Source organism: Ovis canadensis, chromosome 17 (genome assembly GCF_042477335.2).
Source record: "Ovis canadensis isolate MfBH-ARS-UI-01 breed Bighorn chromosome 17, ARS-UI_OviCan_v2, whole genome shotgun sequence".
NCBI classification, from domain to species: Eukaryota; Metazoa; Chordata; class Mammalia; order Artiodactyla; family Bovidae; genus Ovis; species Ovis canadensis.
In genome coordinates, this window is record NC_091261.1 from 20,652,449 (window position 1) to 20,673,013 (window position 20,565).

At 42.9% G+C, this 20,565-nt stretch overlaps 1 protein-coding gene across 2 annotated transcripts in view; it reads right to left on the reverse strand.

Moving 5' to 3' along the window:
* ARHGAP10 (Rho GTPase activating protein 10) overlaps positions 1–20,565 on the reverse strand; it is a 373,246-nt gene that overhangs the window by 236,843 nt on the left and 115,838 nt on the right. For both annotated transcript variants that reach the window (XM_069556745.1, XM_069556746.1), the window contains one exon: positions 14,398–14,469. In XM_069556745.1, coding sequence (XP_069412846.1) covers positions 14,398–14,469 — 72 coding nt within the window. The remainder of the gene's footprint in view (positions 1–14,397; positions 14,470–20,565) is intronic.

Consider the following 20,565-nt stretch of genomic DNA (forward strand, 5'->3'; position numbering starts at 1 on the left):
ATAGAAATGGAATTCACATAAAACTGAGTAAGTTTTGATCTACGTTTAAAAATTATTTACAATCGCCATTAGGAGGAGGAGGGAAAAAATACTACATCTTGGGGGGAAAAAAAAAAAACTTCCCTAATTGTCTAGTGTAAATATAACAATAAAATCCTCTGACCAGAAATGTCAACTACTTACCCAAATTTCAACAGTGATTTCTGTAACACTGTCTAGAATATTTATCAGTAGGTCCACAGGGCCTAAAATAATACTGACATACTTCTACTGAGATCCTTTGGTTAACATTACAAACATTTCTCAGGCACTGCCAAGAAATAGTATTTGCTTCCCTTTCGCTAGAGTAGCTTTTAGAGAAAACAAGAACCAATTTTTTTCTTAATACAGAGGCGACAAGCTCCCCTAAAACCGCCTGCCCACGTAAGTAGATTTTTCATAAACATTTCTGAGCACCGATGAGCTCATCACATCACATGTGATGTTCTCCTTCTGTCAAAATGTTTCTATTAACTTCAGACTCTCCCCGACTCTCCAAGGCCTCCTAGAAAGGAACGTTCCCTTCCCTATTTCCCAGCTTCTATTTTATAAAGTCAAAAATAAGGAACTGTCCCAGCTTTTTCTGGCATGACCCTCCTATTAAGCAAAAGGGGTAAATGAAGCACAAAACTTGTATTTCTCTGCATTCATCATCATTTTTTTCACTCCACGGGACTACAAACCGTGTGAGACACTGGGAACAAAGCTCTGCCCGCTTCAAAATGGTGCTCTCAAGCCTCTGTGAAGAAAGAATCTAGGCAAGAAACAACATCACGCCCACCAAAGGCTAAGTTAACCCCCACGTTAACAAAGGCACAAGACTCAGAACCGATGCTTCTTCCCATTTCTACTTCAAGTTTAATTACCAACTAGTCGCACATCTTCAAGGGACAAAAAGAAACAGAACACTTAACAGTATAAAACCTTAGTTTTTCTGTTTAAAAGATCAGGGGACTTCCTTGGTGGCCCAGTGGTTAGGTAGGACTCCACACTCCCACAGCAGGGGTGCAGCTTCCATCCCTGGTCTGGGAACGAACACCCTACATGGCCCCCACATGCCCTTGTGTGGTGTGGCCAAAAAAAAAATACTGTCATAAAACCTAAAATATTAGAAAAACAAATCAGGAATACAGTTTTGTCCTAGTTCATTCGTAGAACCAGTCCTAAGATTCTGTAATCCTACCGTTCACCTATACATGCTAAGTCACTTCAGTCGTGTCCGACTCTGTGCGACCCCACAGACGGCAGCCCACCAGGCTCCCCCAGCCCTGAGATTCTCCGGGCAAAAACACTGGAATGGGTTGCCATTTCCTTCTCCAAGTCACCTACACATAAGAATGGTCAAACTTTCACTGAAAGGGAGGCATTTTTTTTTCTTTATGCCCTAGGTTTAATTTACAACTATTTTTTTATACTTAAGGCATTGATATTACATGGTTACTCTCTCTTTTCTGCTTTTCATTATGACGCACTTCCTGAACGATTTTAATGACTAACAGAAAATAAACTAAATGGAACATATGGCCACTGCTTTTAAATCTCCACTATTTTTACAAGTTCATACGGTAGAGTGTGCACTGGCTTAGGTGTCAGAAGACGCAGGTTCCAGTGGCCGCGATGACCCTGTGGCTCTGCCCCGGGGTCACAGCCTTCCTGAGCATCAGTTTCTCAGGTTTAAAACCAGACAGGAATGGAGGTAACACAGCTGCATTTACCACAAGCACACGGCAACACACATCATGTGGTTAAAAATGCCTACTATCTTTGCAGGTTAGTATTCAGAGAATACTGAAAGCGTGTTTACTCCTTTGATTTCATCTGAATCACACAAGGGGACAAAGGAAGCAACGATGCTACAGTCAACAGTCAAAACACCCAGCACATGCGGAAATAGTGGGGTATGCAAATGAGGATGTGGGTTAAGTCTGGAATGAAAAGAAAATGGTGCTATCAAGCCTCTGTGAAGAAAGAATCTAGCCAAGAAACAACATCACGCCCACCAATTTGAGTGAAAATACATTTGTTCATCTCTGGTATGATACTATACAAATGCTGCTGTGTTTTGCTTTTGAATCTGAAGACTCAGATAATTGTCTCTCCTTGCGTTTTTTCCTCAGTGTCTCTATAGAATATTCTGTTTCTTTGTACTCATATGACTTTGGGCACTTAATTCTGAATTTTAAAAGGGGCTGTGTTCAAGTAGCATTCAATAAAGAACAGAGTCTTTTCTTCAACATTGCAATATAGGAGATATATATACACATATGGATTTATACATATATATATGTACATGTATATATACACACACCCAAATATAAAATAAATGAGCCATCAAAGGGAACAAAATTGAGTCGGTTGACGTGATACAGAGTGAAGTAAGTCAGGAAAACATATATTGCATATTAACACATATATAGAGAAAATAGAAAAATAAATATTGATGAACCCATTTGCAGGGCAGGAATAGAGGTGAGGACAGAGACAAGACTTGTGGGGACAGATAAGGAAGGAGAGGATGGTACAAAGTAAGAAAGTAGCACTGAAATATATACACCACCATACGTAAAACACACAGCTTGTGGGAGCTGCTGTATAACTCAGGGGGCCCAGCCCGGCGCTCTGTGAAGACCTAGAGAGGGGAGGGAGGGGCACCAGAGAGGGGATATGTGTATACATACGCTGACTCATGGTGCTGTTCAGCAGAAACGAGCACTGTAAAGGAATCATATGCCAATAAAAAACTAAAATAAGAGTAAGATGAGACAAAAGGCTCTATCAAGGATCAAATTATTACAACGAAAACTGTTCTATGAAACAGCATTACTCAAGTGAGTCTGGGTCAAGCTGGAAGTAAAGTCAGTAAGGAAAAGTGGAGGCAAGAGCTCGGCAGCCAGCCCACATCTACATTTCAGAGAGAGGCAGGCAGCCGTTACAGAGCCCCAGCAGACTTCGGCCATGTGGAACTACAAGCCCAGTATTTAGGCCGCTCCATTGATTTTTCTGGAATAGCTGAAAGAATCAAAGATTTTTAAACGGTGACAAAAAAAAAAAAACCCAACAACTATGTTTTAGGTTTAACATGAGTCAGTTAAGTCGCTCAGTCCTGTCAAACTCTTTGCAACCCCATGGACTGCAGCACACCAAGCTTCCCAGTCCTTCACCAACTCCCAGAGACTGTTCAAACTTATGTCCATCAAGTCGGTGACGCCATCCAACCAGCTCATCCTCTGTCATCCCCTTCTCCTCCTGCCTTTAATCTTTCCCAAAATCAGGATCTTTTTCAATGAGCCAGTTCTTCGCATCAGGTGGCCAAAGTACTGGAGTATCCAGTACTTCCAATGACTATTCAGGACTGATTTCCTTTAGGATTGACTGGTTTATCTCCCTGCAGCACAAGGGACTCTCAAGAGTCTTCTCCAACACCACAGTTCAAAAGCATCAATTCTTTGGTGCTCAGCTTTCCTTATGGTCCAGCTCTCACATTCACACATGACTACTAGAAAAATCATAGCTTTGACTAGACAGGCTTTTGTCAGCAAAGTAACATCTCTGCTTTTTAATAGCTGTCTAGGTTGGTTATACCTTTTCTTCAAATGAGCAAGCATCTTTTAATTTCATGGCAGCAGTCACCATCTGCAGAGATTTTGGAGCTCAAGAAAATAAAGTCTGTCACTGTTTCCACTGTTTCCCATCTATTTGCCACAAACTGATGGGAACTGGATGCCATGATCCTAGTATTTTTCATGTTGCGTTTTAAGCCAACTTTTTCACTCTCCTCTTTCACTTTCATCAAGAGAGTCTTCTGTTCCTCTTCACTTTCTGCCATAAGGGTGGCATCATCTGCATATCTGAGGTTATTGATATTTCTCCCGGCAATCTTGATTCCAGCTTGTGCTTCATCCAGCCCGGCATTTCACATGATGTACTCTGCACATAACTTAAATAAGCAGGTGACAATATACAACCTTGACATACTCCTTTCCTGATTTGGAACCAGTCTGTTGTTCCATGTCCAGTTCTAACTGTTTCTTCTTGACCTGCATACAGACTTCTCAGGAGGCAGGTAAGGTGGTCTGATATTCCCATCTCCTTAAGAATTTTCCAGTTTGCTGTGATCCACACAGTCAAAGGCTTTGGTATAATCAAACAGCAGAAGTAGATGTTTTTCTGGAACTCTCTTGCTTTTTCTATGATCCAGGGGATGTTGGCAATTTGATCTCTGGTTCCTCTGCCTTTTCAAAATCCAGCTTGAAAATCTGGAAGCTCACAGTTCATGTACAATTGAAGCCTGGCTTGGAGAATTTTGAGCATCACTTTACTAGTGTGTGAGATGAGTGCAATTGTGCGGTAGTTTGAACATCCTTTGGCATTGCCCTTCTTTGGGACTGGAATGAAAACTGACCTTTTTCAGTCCTGTGGCCACTGCTCAGTTTTCCAAATTTGCTGGCATATTTTTGAGTGCAGCACTTTCCCAGCATCATCTTTCAGGATTTGAAACAGCTCAACTGGAATTCCATCACCTCCACTAGCTTTGTTCATAGTGATGTTTCCTAAGGCCCACTTGACTTCACATTCCAGGACATCAGGCTCTAAGTGAGCGGTCACACCATCATGGTTATCTGGGTCATGAAGATCTTTTTTGTATAGTTCTTCTATGTATTCTTGCCACCTCTTAATATCGCCTGCTTCTGTTAGGTCCATACCATTTCTGTCCTTTATTGAGCCCATCTTTGCATGAAATGTTCCCTTGGTATCTCTAATTTTCTTGAAGAGATCTCTAGTCTTTCCCATTCTGTTGTTTTCTTCTATTTCTTTGCACTGACCACTGAGGATGGCTTTCTTATCTCTCCTTGCTATTCTTTGGAACTCTCTATTCAGATGCTTATGTCTTTCCTTCTCTCCTTTGCCTTTCACTTCTCTTCTTTTCTCAGCTATTTGTAAGGCCTCCTCAGACAATCATTTTGCCTTTTGCATTTCTTTTTCTTGGGGATGGTCCTGATCACTGCCTCCCGTACAATGTCATAAACCTCCATCCATAGTTCTTCAGGCACTCTATCAGATATAATCCCTTGAATCTATTTGTCACTTCCACTGTATAATCATAAGGGACTTGATTTAGGTCATACCTAAATGGTCTAGTGGTTTTCCCCACTTTCTTCAATTTCAGTCTGAATTTGGCAATAAGGCGCTCATGATCTGAGCTACTGTCAGCTCCCGGTCTTGTTTTTGTTAACTGCATAGCGCTTCTCCATCTTTGGCTACAAAGAATATAATCAATCTGATTTTGGTATTGACCATCTGGTGATGTCCATGTGTAGAGTCATCTCTTGTGTTGTTGGAAGAGGGTGTTTGCTATGACCAGTGCTTCTCTTGGAAAAACTCTGTTAGCCTTTGCCCTGCTTCATTTTGTACTCCAAGACCAGATTTGCCTATTACTCCAGATATTACTTAACTTCCTACTTTTGCATTCCAGTCCCCTATGATGAAAAGGACATCTTTTGGGGGGTGTTAGTTCTAGAAGGTTTTATACGTCTTCATAAAAGCATTCAACTTCAGTAAGCCAAACAAAATGTTTACAAGTTAAAGATGGCTCATGGGAAGTCAGTTTGTAATCTGTTACAAAATCACACATGCAAAAAATAAAAAACAGTGAAGAACAGCTGTTACTTGAAACAGCATAGCCAGTCAAATAAGATGTACACTATGTACATAGAAGAGAAATTTTTAAAGCTAAGAAACAGAACTTAAATACTCAGGTTTTATTAGAAATAAACATATATATGAAAGAAAAGAAAAGTCAAAGCATTGATCACTCAGTCCTGTCTGACTCTCTGTGACCCCATGGACTGTAGCCCACCAGGCTCCTCTGTTCATGGGATTCTCCAGGCAAGAATCCTGGAGTGGGTTGTCATGACCTCCTCCAGGAGATCTTCCTGACCCAGGGATCAAATCTGGATCTCCCACACTGCAGGCGGATTCTTTGAGCTCTTTTGGCTCAAAACTTGAGCCACCAGGGAAGCCAAAAACATATATATAGTATATATATTTAAAGGTGTCATAACAAATCATGGAATAAAAACCTATTATTCAACTAATGGTGTGGTATAACTGGTTAAGTAGTTGGAAATAAAAAGAGAACCATGTCTCAAATCAAAATTAATTCCAGATGGACCGAAAGAGTCACAAGTGAAAAGTGAAACCAAAACAGAGCTTTTTCATCAGATCTCAGAACAGAGAAGGAATTTATGAGGAAAAGAGAAACGGAAGAAGCCATAAGAACTTCTAGATATTAAAACTATACAATAAATAAGGCAAAAGGCCAACAACTGGCAGGGAAAAGATACAATTAATATGGAAGAAAGGGAGTTAACATTCCTAACACATAAAATATTCTTTATGAAGCAATTTTTTTGCCCAAAGCATACATTACACTTCCACAGAAAAACTAGTAAAGAATACGGAAAATTCACAAAAGTTTGAAAATACTTGTAAACTATCCACATTTACTAGAATATTTTGTTTCGTCCTAGAAAAAGGGGAAATTTTTAAATTACCAGGTAACTTTCCTTTTTACGTATTTTTGGTATTTTACAAATTTTCTAGGATGAGGAAATGAAAAGATTTATTTTCAGACTATAAGCAGCAAATAGTAAGGCCCAACTAGTCTAGACAAGAGCTTAAATACCGTCTTAGAGATTCCAACTCTCTTTTTGTTTAAATAAAAAGGTGGGGGTAATAATGCCCACACGTGGGTTTCCCTGGTGGTTCAGATGGTAAAGAATCCGCCTGCAGAGCAGGAGAGCTGGGTTCAATCCCTGGGTTCAGAAGATCCTCTGGGCAAGAGAATGACTACCCACTCCAGTAGTCTTGTCTGGAAAATCCCATGAACAGAGGAACCTGGCAGGTTACACTCCATGGGATTGCAAAGGGTCAGACACGACTGAAGCAACTTAGCACAACGGCAGTGCCCACACTCACAAGAAATGAAACTCTTAGCACATGCAACACACTCGGCAGGAGCACTTCCTCCTGCATATCCAGGCCAACCATAGTTCTGAAATCCCCACTCTTCTCCACTGGTCCACCAACACCTCACAACCCAGGTGAAATGCCACCTCTTCCATGAAGCACTCCTTGACTTCACCAGTGGGGAAACAGCCCCTTCCCTCAACTCCTGCACCAGTGTCAACCATCCTCCTTGACGTTCATTCGCCCTATCCAATGCACGCCCTCTCCTGCCTTTAAGCTCTTTCAGCCTCTCCAAAGCGCTGGGAAGTCAGCCTTTATCCCTGCACCTGGTAGATGCCCAGGGGACACTGGTCAGAGAACACAGGAAGGCAGAAGCCTAGGGTTGCAGGGGCTCCAACACTGAAAAGCTGCCCCTGCTGGCTCCTCAGCACTTGCTCCCCAGTCACCAACCCACCACCTGAGCACTGTCTGAGCAGGAGTCACAAGCCACAGTGCTTGAACCTGGTGGGCAAAGAGTGGAGTAAAACCTAAGAAGTTGTCGTTAGCAAGCCGATACAGAGCAAGTCACAAAGGGGGTCATAAAAGAACTGCAACCGTGTATATGCCAGGCCCTGCCCTAGACCCCAGAAATATGCCATCAAATGCACCGAAGCTTTGCAATCACCTTCGGGACAGGTGTAATGGGTCTCATTTTAAAGATCAGGAAACTGAGGCTTGGAGGCCTTAAGTAACTTGCCCCAAATCACAGAGATACTCAAGGGGCAGAAATCCAACTCAAAACAAGGGACAATCAGACCCAAAACTGAGATGACAGGCCACCCATACAGAGCACTGATGCTTTCTCTCGTTACAGCACTTTTTCTTTTTTCATTTTATTTGTTAACATCGATTTATATTCGTCTGTTCTGGGTCTTCACCGCTACACGGGTTTTTCTCTAGTTGTCGAGAGTGGGGGCGACTGTCCAGCTGAGGCGCACAGGCTTCTGACTGTGGCCGCTTCTCTTGCTGTGGAGCGCGGGCTCTAGAGCGTTCAGGCTTCAGCAGTTCTGGCTCCCGGCTGGAGAGCACAGGCTTGTTAGTTGTGGCCCATGGGCTTGGCTGCTCCGTGGAACCATGTGGCCCATGGGCTTGGCTGCTCCGTGGAACCATGTGGCCCATGGGCTTGGCTGCTCCGTGGCTCCTGGGACCCTTCCAGGAATCGAAACCCACGTCTCCTACACTGGCAGGCAGACTCCCCACCACTGAGCCACCAGGGAAGCCCTAGGCACTTTTCACAGTGCATTTTTATTTTATTTTTTTAACATCTTCCCCACAGACTCGCCGATTTCTTGAAGACTGGACAGTGTTTTAATTCACAGTTGTACAGTAAGTCCCCTACAAACAAATGAGCTGTTATCCAAGAACATGCTCCTAAGTCCAATTTGTCCCTAAGTCCAACAAAGTTAGCCTAGATACCCAACTAACACAATCGGCTGAACAGTACTGTACTAAGTTTGTAATACTTGTCACACAAAAAATATGTAGAAAACAAAACAGAGAAATAAAGAAAACATTTTTAATCTTACAGTATAGTATCTTGAAAAGCACGGAAGGACAGGACCCTGGCTGGTATACAGGGGCTGGCATGGAGTGAGCAGGCAAAAAGTGTTACAGACCAGAGCAGACAGAGGAGGTGGGAGATGGTAGTGCTGAAGGATCGTCAGCAACACGAGATGGAGGGCACGCTGCAAGTGCACTCACGCCTCGTGCTGATGGAACGCACGTTCACATCTCAGAAAGTTTCCAAATTAAAGGTTCGTAAGTAGGGGACCTAATGTATATCCCAGGTACACTTATAGTCTATCTCATACTGTGCCATACAAGAGGCCTAAAAAGTGGTTTTATTATTGTAATACTAAAATGAAGAAAATGTGATTAAGTCACACTTTTTCTGCTCTAGCAAACATAATTGAGAAATTATTCAGATTTGCTTTCTTACCTATATTTTGCAGTCATTTACAGAAGCTCAGGAGGTCAATTTCTATTCAATGTTTATTCACTAAACAGAGCCTTGAAAAGAGGTGAGAGTCTGGTAATGGCTGGGCTGCTAAGTTTTAATTTATGATATAAGCAATGGCACCCCACTCCCTGTACTCTTGCCTGGAAAATCCCATGGACAGAGGAGCCTGGTGGGCTGCAGTCCATGGGGTCGCTAAGAGTCGGGCACGACTGAGCGACTTCACTTTCATTTTTCACTTTCATGCACTGTAGAAGGAAATGGCAACCCACTCCAGTGTTCTTGCCTGGAGAATCCCAGGGACGGGGGAGCCTGGTAGGCTGCTGTCTATGGGGATGCACAGAGTCGGACACGACTGAAGCAACTTAGCAGCAGCAGCAGCAGCAGCATAAACATTTTTTAACTCTTGAGGTTAATTTTTTTTATTCTATTGAATAAAACAGGAAATTTTTCATGCTAAGTCATTTCAGTTGAGTCTGTCTCTGGCTCTGATGCTGTCTGGTGCCTGTATTAATTTTCTGTGGATAAACCGACAGTTAATGAGCAACGGTCATAGACAAAGTGTATGCAGACAGTTGGGAATAAGTGACAAGCTTCTAGGGAAGGGAGAAGAGTTTCAGAGGACATAAAGCTGAGGAAAGCCAACAGGAAAACTCCAAACTGATGGGACACAGCACAGAACCACCCGCATCCTGCAGTGGGCATTGGGTCTCTTTACACAGAGGTCTCCCTTGGACTGCAAGGAGATCCAATCAGTCCATTCTAAAGGAGATCAGTCCGGGGTGCTCATTGGAAGGACTGATGCTGAAGCTGAAACTCCAGTACTTTGGCCACCTCGTGCGAAGAGTTGACTCATTGGAAAAGACCCTGATGCTGGGAGGGATTGGGGGCAGGAGGAGAAGGGGACGACAGAGGATGAGATGGCTGGTGGCATCACCGACTCGATGCACGTGAGTCTGAGTGAACTCTGGGAGTTGGTGATGGACAGGGAGGCCTGGCGTGCTGTGATTCATGGGGTCGCAAAGAGTCAGACACGACTGAGTGACTGAACTGAACTGAAACACAGAGGTAAGAACCTGGCAAGCACATGAGAAAAAGTGGCAGAACCTACAGGATGGAAGTTGAAGCTCAAACCAAACAGACACGAATGATGGAGAACATATCCAAACAGAAGAGAAAACAATAGAAAAGAAAGATCCAGTGACTCCTAAAAAACCCTATTTATAAAAGCCACCTGACAGTTTTGATTACATTAAAACCACAAGTTCCCATGTCATTGGGATTCTGGAAATTGGAGATGGAAGCACAGGGAATTGAAAGAGTTTCCATATAAAGTCAAAGGGTAGCAACCTTTCCAGATAGGGAGAAGATGAACATTTTGACAAGGATATCCAAAAACTTCTGCTACGGTCAGCTTTTAAAGACTTTTGTTTTTTCTCCCCCACATGAAAACTGCTTCAAGGTACTTTCTAAAAGATCTTCATGCTAAGAGAATAAAGTTATTTTTTAAGTATCCCAAGTAAGTAAACAAACCAATGGAAAAAGAACATGTGATTGTTCTTGATTGGTGTTTAGGAAGCACAGATGGAGAAAATAAAATATCCAGATTATAAACCCTTGTCTGGTTCTTCTAGAATAAAGGGTGAAAGTGAAAGTGTTAGTCGCTCATTTGTGTCTGAACTTTTGTGACCCCCATGGACTACAGCTTGCCAGGCTCCACTGTCCATGGGATTTCACAGGCAAGAATACTGGAGTGGGCTGCCATTTCCTTCTGCAGAAGATCTACCCGACCCAGGGATTGAACCCACGTCTCCTGCATCTCCTGTATTGCTGGGTGGATTCTTTACCACTAAGCCACCTGGGAAGCCAAGAATTATGGGTAGAATTGGTTTATTTATTAGATAACTTAAAGTCAGTCAGAGTGGAGGTTGGTAGAAAACAAAGGAATCGTTGTTCAGTCGCTAAGTTGTGTCCAACTCTGCGACTCCATGAACTGCAGCACACCAGGCTGCCCTGTTCTTCACCGTCTCCCCGCGCTTGCTCAGATTCACATTCGTTGAGTTGGTAATGCCATCCAACCATCTCATCCTCTCCTTCTCCTCTTGTCCTCTTTCCTTCTCAGCACTAAGGTCTTTTCCACTGAGTCAGCTCTTCGGATCAGGTGGCCAAAGTATTGGAGCTTCAACATTAGTCCTTCAAATGAATATTCAAGGTTGATTTCCTTTAGGATTAACTGGTTTGAGCTCCTTACTGTCCAAGGGACTCTCAAAAGTCTCCTCAAGCACCACAATTCAAAAGCATCCATTCTTTAGCACCCAGCCTTCTTTAGGGTCCAACTCTCACCTTCATACATGACTACCAGAAAAACCACAGCTTTGACTATGGTCGGCAAAGCGATGTCTCAGCTTTTTAAAATGGGTGTCTAGGTTTGTCATAGCTTTCCTTCCATGGAGCAAGCATCTTTTAATTTCATGGCTGCAGTCACCATCTACAGTGATTCTGGAGTTCAAGAAAATAAAATCTGCCATTGTTTCCACTTTTTCCCTGTCTATTTGCCATGAACTGATGGGACCAGATGCCACAATCTTAGTTCATTTCACATGCTAGCAAGGTAATGCTCAAAATCCTTCAAGCTAGGCTTCAACAGAATATGAACTGGAAACTTCCAGATGTACAAGCTGGATTTAGAAAAGGCAGAGGAACCAGAGATCAAATTGCCAGCATCTGCCGGATCATAGAAAAAGCAAGGGAATTTCAAAAAAAAAACAATCTACTTCTGCTTCATTGACTAGGTGAAAGCCTTTGACTGTGTGGATCAAACAAACTGAGGAAAATGCTTAGAGATAGGAATACCACATCAGAGAAAGGCTCCAGGAGTGGAGCCTTACTTGCCTCCTGAGAAACCTTGCAGGTTAAGAAGCAACCTTTAGAACCAGTCATGGAACAACGACCTGGTTCAAAACTGGGAAAGGAACACATTAAAACCGTAATATTGTCACACTGCTAATTTAACTTATATGCAGAGCACATTGTGTGAAATGCTGGGCTGGATGAATCCCAAGCTGGAATCAAGATTGCAGGGAGAAATATCAACAACCTCAGCTATGCAGATGATAGCACTCTAATGGCAGAAAGTGAAAAGAAACTAAAGGATCTCTTGATGAGAGTGAATGAGGAGAGTATAAAAGCTGGCTTAAAACTCAACATTCAGAAAACTAAGATCACGGCATCTGGCCCCATCACTTCATGGAAAATAGATGAGGGGAAGTGGAAACAGAAAATAAATAAGCATAGTCTTTTCTCTTAAAGTTTAACAACATGATGAACAAGACAGATGTGTGTATGTCACTACATAACCTAAAAAGTTATCCTTCCCTTTTTACTATAATAAGCAAAACTGCCAGTGGAAAAAAAAAAGGTTACTCCCTGTGACTCACAATGATGGGGCCTCCATCACTGACAGTCAACACACACACTGTACTGAACAAGAGTGTAGGGTACACCCTTCACAAACTTGAAGCCAGGAACACAAAGAAAGAAAGAAATAGGACTTCAGGATAGACTTTGGCCACTAAACAGCTCAAAACATAGACTAAAAGCATTAAAATAATTAAATCATTTAATATGGCAATTTATTTTTGCAAATTGCTTTGCAGACGATACAACTGAGACTTGAACAACTCGGAGGTCAAGGACATCAACACGGGAGCAGCCAAAATTCCAAATGTAACTTATAGTTGGTCCTCAGTACACAAGGTTCTACATTCGCAGATTCAACCAACTGCAAATCCTGTAATACTGTAGTATTTACTAGTGAAAAATATCCAAGTAGAACCACACAGTCCGCACCTGAGCTGTTCAAGGGTCAACCACACCTTGAATGACCACAGCATGAGAAGCTGGGCAGGTTTGTGGTGGAGAAGGAATCAAGAGAAAATTTGAGGCTAGAAATTTCTAAAAATCTGATCGGTAAATAAATAGAAAGGAAATATATTTATTAATAAAGTCACATTCATTTTTCATTTCCATAATATAATATCTGTCCACCACCACCCACCGTTTACACTCAGTGCCTGCCCATGAAATGTTCAAAGAGAAAGTACCAAGATATTCAAGTTTTAAAATAGTCTAAGAAGACTGGAGAAAACAGAATCATTAAACTGCAAAGAAGAGCAGTCAGATCCCTCATCTGTCATTTTACAAGTAAGAAACTAAAGCCAATTACTTGCCCAAGGACAGAAATGTGAAGCCAGACCCCCAAAGTCCTGCTGCAAGTTAGCAGCTTTGCACAGCTTAGCAAACAATCCTAGGTTGAAGATTTGGGGGGTATCCCCACTGACCTCCACTCAACACACAAAGCTCTTCATTGAAAACTATGCTGAAGAGCAGTGTCTAGTGTGTTAACAGGTCACTTGAAGAACTGAGTCCATAAAAACCTGGCCCTTTCTGGGCCCATCTGTATAGCTATGACCATGGAGACCACAATGTTTATTTACAGAAAAGAATTTTAATAGTTTGTTCACGAAGGGGAAAAAAAAAAAAAAAAACCTCACATCCCCAAGGTATGAGGGAAAAAAACAATACAAACATAAAAACTCTCTTTTCTACTTTAAACTGATGTTATTTATTCCCTTCTCTTTGGGCCAAGCCAAAAATGGTCAACACCACAGAGATGCTACTTTTTCCTCCCTCAAGTACATGCACAACCTTCAGAAGAGGCTGGTGGATATTATTTCTCTGAACTAATTTCAAAGATCAGTTCGCAAACCTTACAAGTTGCTAAATACATCCCAGGCTCCCAGTGGCAAAGTTGCTGCAGTACTCCCAGAAATCCTGGCTACATCTCAGAGCTTCTGAAAGCTGAGTCTGTGATGCACTCACTTTTAAATCCCCAGCACCCATAACAACATTAGCACGTAACAGAAGCGCTAGAAATTTGTATTAAATGGCAGGAAGTATATCAGAATAACCGAGTAGTCTCTTTCTAGTTTCAGTGGCATGCCAGTGTAGCAGCACCTCTAACCTTAAACCCTCGTATGATGCTACACTCTGACACCCAACTGAGGCGGGCACGGAAATCAGTGCCCTCTTGATAGAGATAAGACGCTTGGCACAGCGTAAATGTGCTGTTTGGTGAAAGGTATTTTTAAAACTCTATACGAAAAGGTGTAGCCAAAGACGAGTACGAGGGTTTTACCATTAGTCCAGGTGTTTTTCCTTTGTTTTCGCTTTCAGATTCCCCCAAAGGGGATACAACACATTTGAAACATTCAACAACAGACATTAATCTCCAACAGCCCCTTCCCGGCTGTCGAGTGTGGAGTGAGTGTGTGCTCCAGCGCCAGAAGTGTCTACGCTGGCTGTTTACAAGTGTGCTCAGATTGGACACCGACCTTGACAGCTCCGAGTTGCTCTTTTCTGAATTTTTCCAAGGGTTTAATCAGGGTTTCGGTGACACTTAATGCCTAGAGAACAAGAGCGATAACAAAAGAGCAGAGGATTAGGTTTCCAAATGGGAAAAAGTGAGCTTTCCATTCCCCTCTTCCACCCCGCCCAGAAACAAAACGAACAACACACTGAACAGCTTTATCTCACCCTGCCAATGCGGCCATTAAATCACTTCTGAATTTATTAACACACCAGATCTCCATAAATATTTTCAGGGAAGAGGAGGTGGGGCAAAGTGCCAGGGAAATGTGCAACCCAGCCCCAACACAGCCCTTTCTTCAGAGACACAGCAAGAGGGTTGGCTTCAAACAACAAAGGGGTCTATCACATTCATTAACAGAACACTTCTGTTTGAGGGTTTGGTTTTTTTTAATCCCTCTGCTCAGAAATTTAAAAGTCAATGACGTTCCTTTATTAGTGAACAGACTACATTACACAGAGGGCTAGGTTTGTGGCTGCAAGTTTAAATGTACTCAGACTGCCCTTCATCACTGAAAATGTCTCTTTAGGCTGTGCCAGCAAGACAGAGTCACTTGGAGCTCAGGACAGTCAGTCGTCCAAATATTAGGGGAGTTGGCAAGGTCACGGTGACAGGAACCACACATAAATACTACCCACAACCTCACTCATTCTTACATTGGCTGATTTGGGGCTTGTCTTTTTAATACAGAATCTACACAACACTTATATGTGCAATCAAAAGACAATAAACTAGTGAATAAACAAAAAAGAAGCAGACTCACAGATACAAAGAACAAACCAGCGGTTACCAGTAGGGCGAGGGAAAGGAGCAGGGCCACAAAGGGCTTAGAGGATTAAGAGGTACAAACTGTTAGGTTTAAAATAAGCTATAAGGACATATTATACAATATGGGGGAATACAGTCAGTACGTTTTAATAACTATAAATGAAACATAACCTTAAAATTGTAAATTATGATACTATATACCTGTAACATATAATATCACTGTATATCAACAATATTTCAATTTTTAAAATTTCAATAAAAATTTTAAAAAATCTACAACAATGCTGAAAATGCACAAGGGAATATTTACCTAAGGAGAATGTACTTAACCACAATATACTACTGAGTAGTGTTCTCACCATTTCCAGAAAGGTCCAGAATAGAATCTCAGTAGAACCTCAAGACACTTTACAACAATGTATCACCCCCTCCTATTACAATAAAGGTCCCCAGAAATCCAAACTTAAGATTACAGAAAAAAAAAAAAGTGACTTAGAATAGGAAAGCAATCTTCATTTAACCCCCTAGGCTCCTTTGCATTCATTACGTAAGGGTTTCTCCCAGAGACCATTCATCCAGTGAGGTATAGGTGGAAAGTCATTTTAATACAGAATCTACACATCCCTTATATATGGAATCAAAAAAGACAAGAATACTGGAGTGGGTTGCCATTCCCTTCTCCAGGGGATCTTCCTGACCCAGAGATCGAACCCAGATCTTCTGCACTGCAGGTAGATTCTTTACCGTCTGAGCCACGAGGGAAGGCCCCTGGAGAATCCTCAAAAAAATTACCCTATCCACACTCGAGATGCCTAGAGCTTGCTCGACCTCTCTTCCCCAGGCCAGCTACTGGGCTCCACTCACTCCCACCCTGACAATTTGTTACTTAGGTGTTGAAGAGTTTAGGCAACAGACAGAATTAAGAGCAATCACAAGTCAAGGGAAAGGGATCACTTTTAAAACATGATAATCTCATCCTGTCCACTTAGTAGGCCACGTGATCCGCAACAAGACCAAACCAAAGAATAGCACAGGGAAACAGCAGGTCATGCCAGAAACCCTGATGACTCTAAACAATATGGAAGGCCCCAAGTCCACTGGGAAAGCAGATCAGAGGCTCTGCCATACATTTTCAAGGTGATTCAACCAACATACAACAGCTCAAAAATCATTCACTCATTCACTTAGTTATTTTGGCTGAGCTGGCTCTTAGTTGTACCACATGAACTCTTAGTTAGGATCTAGTTCCCTCACCAGGGATCAAACCCCAGACCCCGCATGGGAGCATGGAATCTTAGCCACTGGACCACCAGGGAAGTCCCATCTCAAAATAATTTAAGGCTCACTTCTCTTAGCACAAATACCATCTCCTAGGCTTTCACATCTGGACCTAGCCTCCTGGTGGTCCTAAGTAAACCCAGATATGATACATCATCCTTGGAGGCTTGGTCAACTCAAGAAAGAAGTCAGCCCAGAATTGCATGCTGGGATCACAGGGGCTCATAACTGCTCAAGTTCATAGAGGAACAAGGATTCGAAATCAAGCAAGCATGAGCCTAGCCTAGCCTTAACTACCACACAATACTGCAACAGAAGTACCAAATGGGCACCTCCTCATTCCAAGCTGCCATATTAACTATCAATTAACTGTCTCATGAGACACATACGTGCTGAGCACTCCGTGCCAAGTACCATGTATTAAAGACACAACTATGAACAATACCGCCCAAGTGCAGCCCCTGCCCTTGTGGAGCTTCCTGTCTAGGTGGGGAGATGATGGACAGTGGACACATGAACACATGAGCAAACGTGCAGAAGGAGCTCCAGTAATTCCTTCCAACAGAGAAATGTAGGGCCATGGCTGACAAATCTATTAGAGGAGATAGAGGGAGAATGAGCTCTGGGAGGGCTTCCTCAGAGAAGTGGTATTTAAGCTTGAGGTCTGAATGATGAGACAGAGTTGGTGCAAAGAACAAGGCTGGAACTGCAGCCTGAAGCCAGCAGAGGCAAAGGACGGAGGATCACAGGCAACAGCAAAGGACCAGTGAGGCTGAAGCACAGAGAACAAGCAAGCGAACAGAGAGATGAGAGAAGGCAGGGGACCCGAACAAGCTGTGCCTGTGGGTCCAGGGAAAGGGTCATTTTATTTTGGGAGAAATAGAAACTCGCTAAAGGGCCTTAAGCTCAGAATTATTACAATGATCTTTCAAAGATGACTCTGATTTAAGTTTTTTTTTTTTAATATGAGCCACTTTCAAAGTCTTTATGGAATTTTCTACAATATTGCTTCTGTTTTATGTTTAGGTGTTTTGGCCACGAGGCTTGTGAGATCTTAGCTCCCCAGCAAGTGATTGACTCACAGCACCCGCATTGGAAGGTGAAGTCTTAATCACGAGATTCTGGCTCTTTCCGGCTCTCTGAGAAAGAGGGACTAGAGGCGAGGAAAACTGGAAGGAGAAAGATTTGTTAGGAAGCTTCCAGAACAACACAGGCAAGAGAAGATGATGGCTTGAAGGCAGTGACAAGCAAACTAGAGAGAAGTAGATAGACTGCAGAGATATTTACAGGCAGAATTAAAGTAACTGGTGATGGACTGAATGTGGGAAAGGTAGGGGTTTCCAGGATGACTCTTAGATTTCTGCCATGTGCAACTGAATGGACAACAATATTATTCATTTATTTATTGAAATAGGAAACTTTTCAGGAAAGGCAATTGGGAGGAAGCACTACAGGGTTATGTTACATTGGAGATGCTGAGAGACAATCAAAAGATGAGTAAAAGAGGCTGCCAGAGACACTGGTCCAAAGTCCAGGAAAGACATCTAGATCAAAAACATACATCTGGCAAGAGTCGTTTACAAGTAGGTGGTATTGGAAGCCACAGAACTGAAGTAGGATGTGGCAGAGGGTTGAAACAAGAGGTCTCAGACTAGGCACTTAGGAGGCTTAGGAAGGGACAAACAGGAGGAGGAGATGACAAGGGACGCTGGAAAGAAGCTACTGGGGCACTGATGATGAAGACGGGGTTTTAACTGCGTGAGCCGCAGAGAAATTAAATAAGGAACAAAGGCCTTAGCAATACCCAAAGCAAGGAGAGAGAAAAGCCCAGACTGGAGCTGGCTTATGATTAAAAAGCAAGGACATCTGTGGGAACAGCCCTTCTTCACAAGGATGGCCAAGAAGGACAGAGATGAGAGAGGAGGACGGCCGAAAGGGAACACCACATAAAGCAAAGGCGTGTTTGTTTGTTTTCTTAGTAAGATCAACATTTTAAAGGTGAAAGCAGGGCCTTCTCTGGTGGTGCAGCGGTTAAGATGCTGAACTCCCAAAGCAGAAGGCCTGGGTTCGATCCCCGGTCAGGGAACTAGATCCTGCATGTCACAACGAAGAGTGAAGGTCCCATGCGCTACAACTAAGACCCAGCATGGCCAAAGAAATAAATTAAAAAGATCAAAGCACATCTCTGTTCCCGTTAGGAATACAGAAAAGATGGTCCAAAGTCTCTAATGGGGGCGGAGACAGGATACAAGGAGCAAGCAATGGCTCAAACAAATGGGTGTGTAGATTTCATGAACAGAAGCGGAGGGATTTGCTACCAGAGAGTTATTTTTTCCATACAAGGCAAGGTCAGTTATCAAGATTTGGTGTGCAGAGAAAAGTGTGAATAAAGAGGAGCATGAAAGAAGGAATCATTACCAACAGTGGGGACAGGGCTTCCTGGCTGAGAAGCAAGCAGTTTATGGGACCTCCACTGGGCCTTGTGAGACTGTCTCTAGTGAGGCATGAAGAAGGTGAGCAGTTGGGTTCATCCTAGTAAGACTATTTCCAAGAGCCCATCAGCATAAGATGATATAATACAGTGTGTGCAGTGTGGGTGAGGCCCAGAACAGATGCTTAAGAGAGAGAGGACTTCCTGAAGGGATAATACAGAACTCAGCCTGAAACAGGCATGGGAGTTCTCCGGTCAAAGGAGAAGAGTAAAAGAAAGAGGGGAAACCAGTGATTCTAAGCATGCAACCACCAGCAATTCAGCGTCACTAAAGCCCCTGAAGAAATCAGAAATCAGGGGAGGAGGCTGGAGAGGTCTGACGGGCTCCAGGAGTCACCAGGATGGGACCTAGAGATGCTGTTCAGTTCAGTTGCTCAGTCATGTCCAACTCTTTGCGACCCCACGAATCGCAGCATGCCAGGCCTCCCTGTCCATCACCAACTCCCAGAGTTCACTCAGACTCACGTCCATCGAGTCGGTGATGCCATCCAGCCATCTCATCCTCGGTCGTCCCCTTCTCCTCCTGCCCCAATCCCTCCCAGCATCAGAGTTTTTTCCAATGAATCAGCTCTTCGCATGAGGTGGCCAAAGTACTGGAGTTTCAGCTTTAGCATCATTCCTTCCAAAGAAATCCCAGGGCTGATCTCCATCAGAATGGACTGGCTGGATCTCCTTGCAGGCCAAGGGACTCTCAAGAGTCTTCTCCAACACCACAGTTCAAAAGCATCAATTCTTCAGCGCTCAGTCTTCACAGTCCAACTCTCACATCCATACATGACCACTGGAGTCAACAGTAAATATGGCAATGACAACATAGCTACGTGAAGACCCTTTAAAATCAGAACCCCGAAACCCCATACTCTACAAAAGGACAATGCCACAAAGATTCAACGTGAGCAATTTTATATCCATCCCTCACCAAGAGAATTTGATGCAATATTTAACTTCCAAGGGCTAGCACCAGTGTGGACAAAAATTATAAGGGGCTTCCACCTTACTGTTGGCAGGTCAACAAGCATATTTCCAAAATAACAGAAATAGTAGTTACGGCAGGCATCACTACAACCCAATTCTTTGAAAAAAGTGTTTTGATTAAAATTTTTTAACTTAAACTCCACTATCATTTTTCTTCTTTAATAAAGTCTGGACTTCCCTGGTGGTGCAGTGGTTAAGAATCCACCTGCCGATGCCAGGGACAAAGGTGTGATCCCTGGTCCAGGAAGATTCCATATGCCACGGAGCAACTAAGCCTGTGCTCTAGAGCCTTCGAGATGCAACTACTGACACCCACGTGCCAAGAGCTTATGCTCTGCAAGGAGAGAAGTGCACGCACCACAATGAAGGGGAGCCTCTGCTCACCACAGCCAGAGAAAGCCCACAAGGAGCAACGAAGATCCAGCAAAGCCAAAAATAAACAAACTTAAAAAAAAAAAAAAGCCTGATTATGTAACTTCTGAACTGAACAATTCTATTCAAAGACAAAATCCTAAAGTAGCTGCTAAATGCTTCGGAGTAAGGCAATGTGGGTTGAACAACAAAGATGGTTTTCTTCTTTTTCTAAAGATAGAGACTCCATGAAATCTCTCTGTTCCTTCT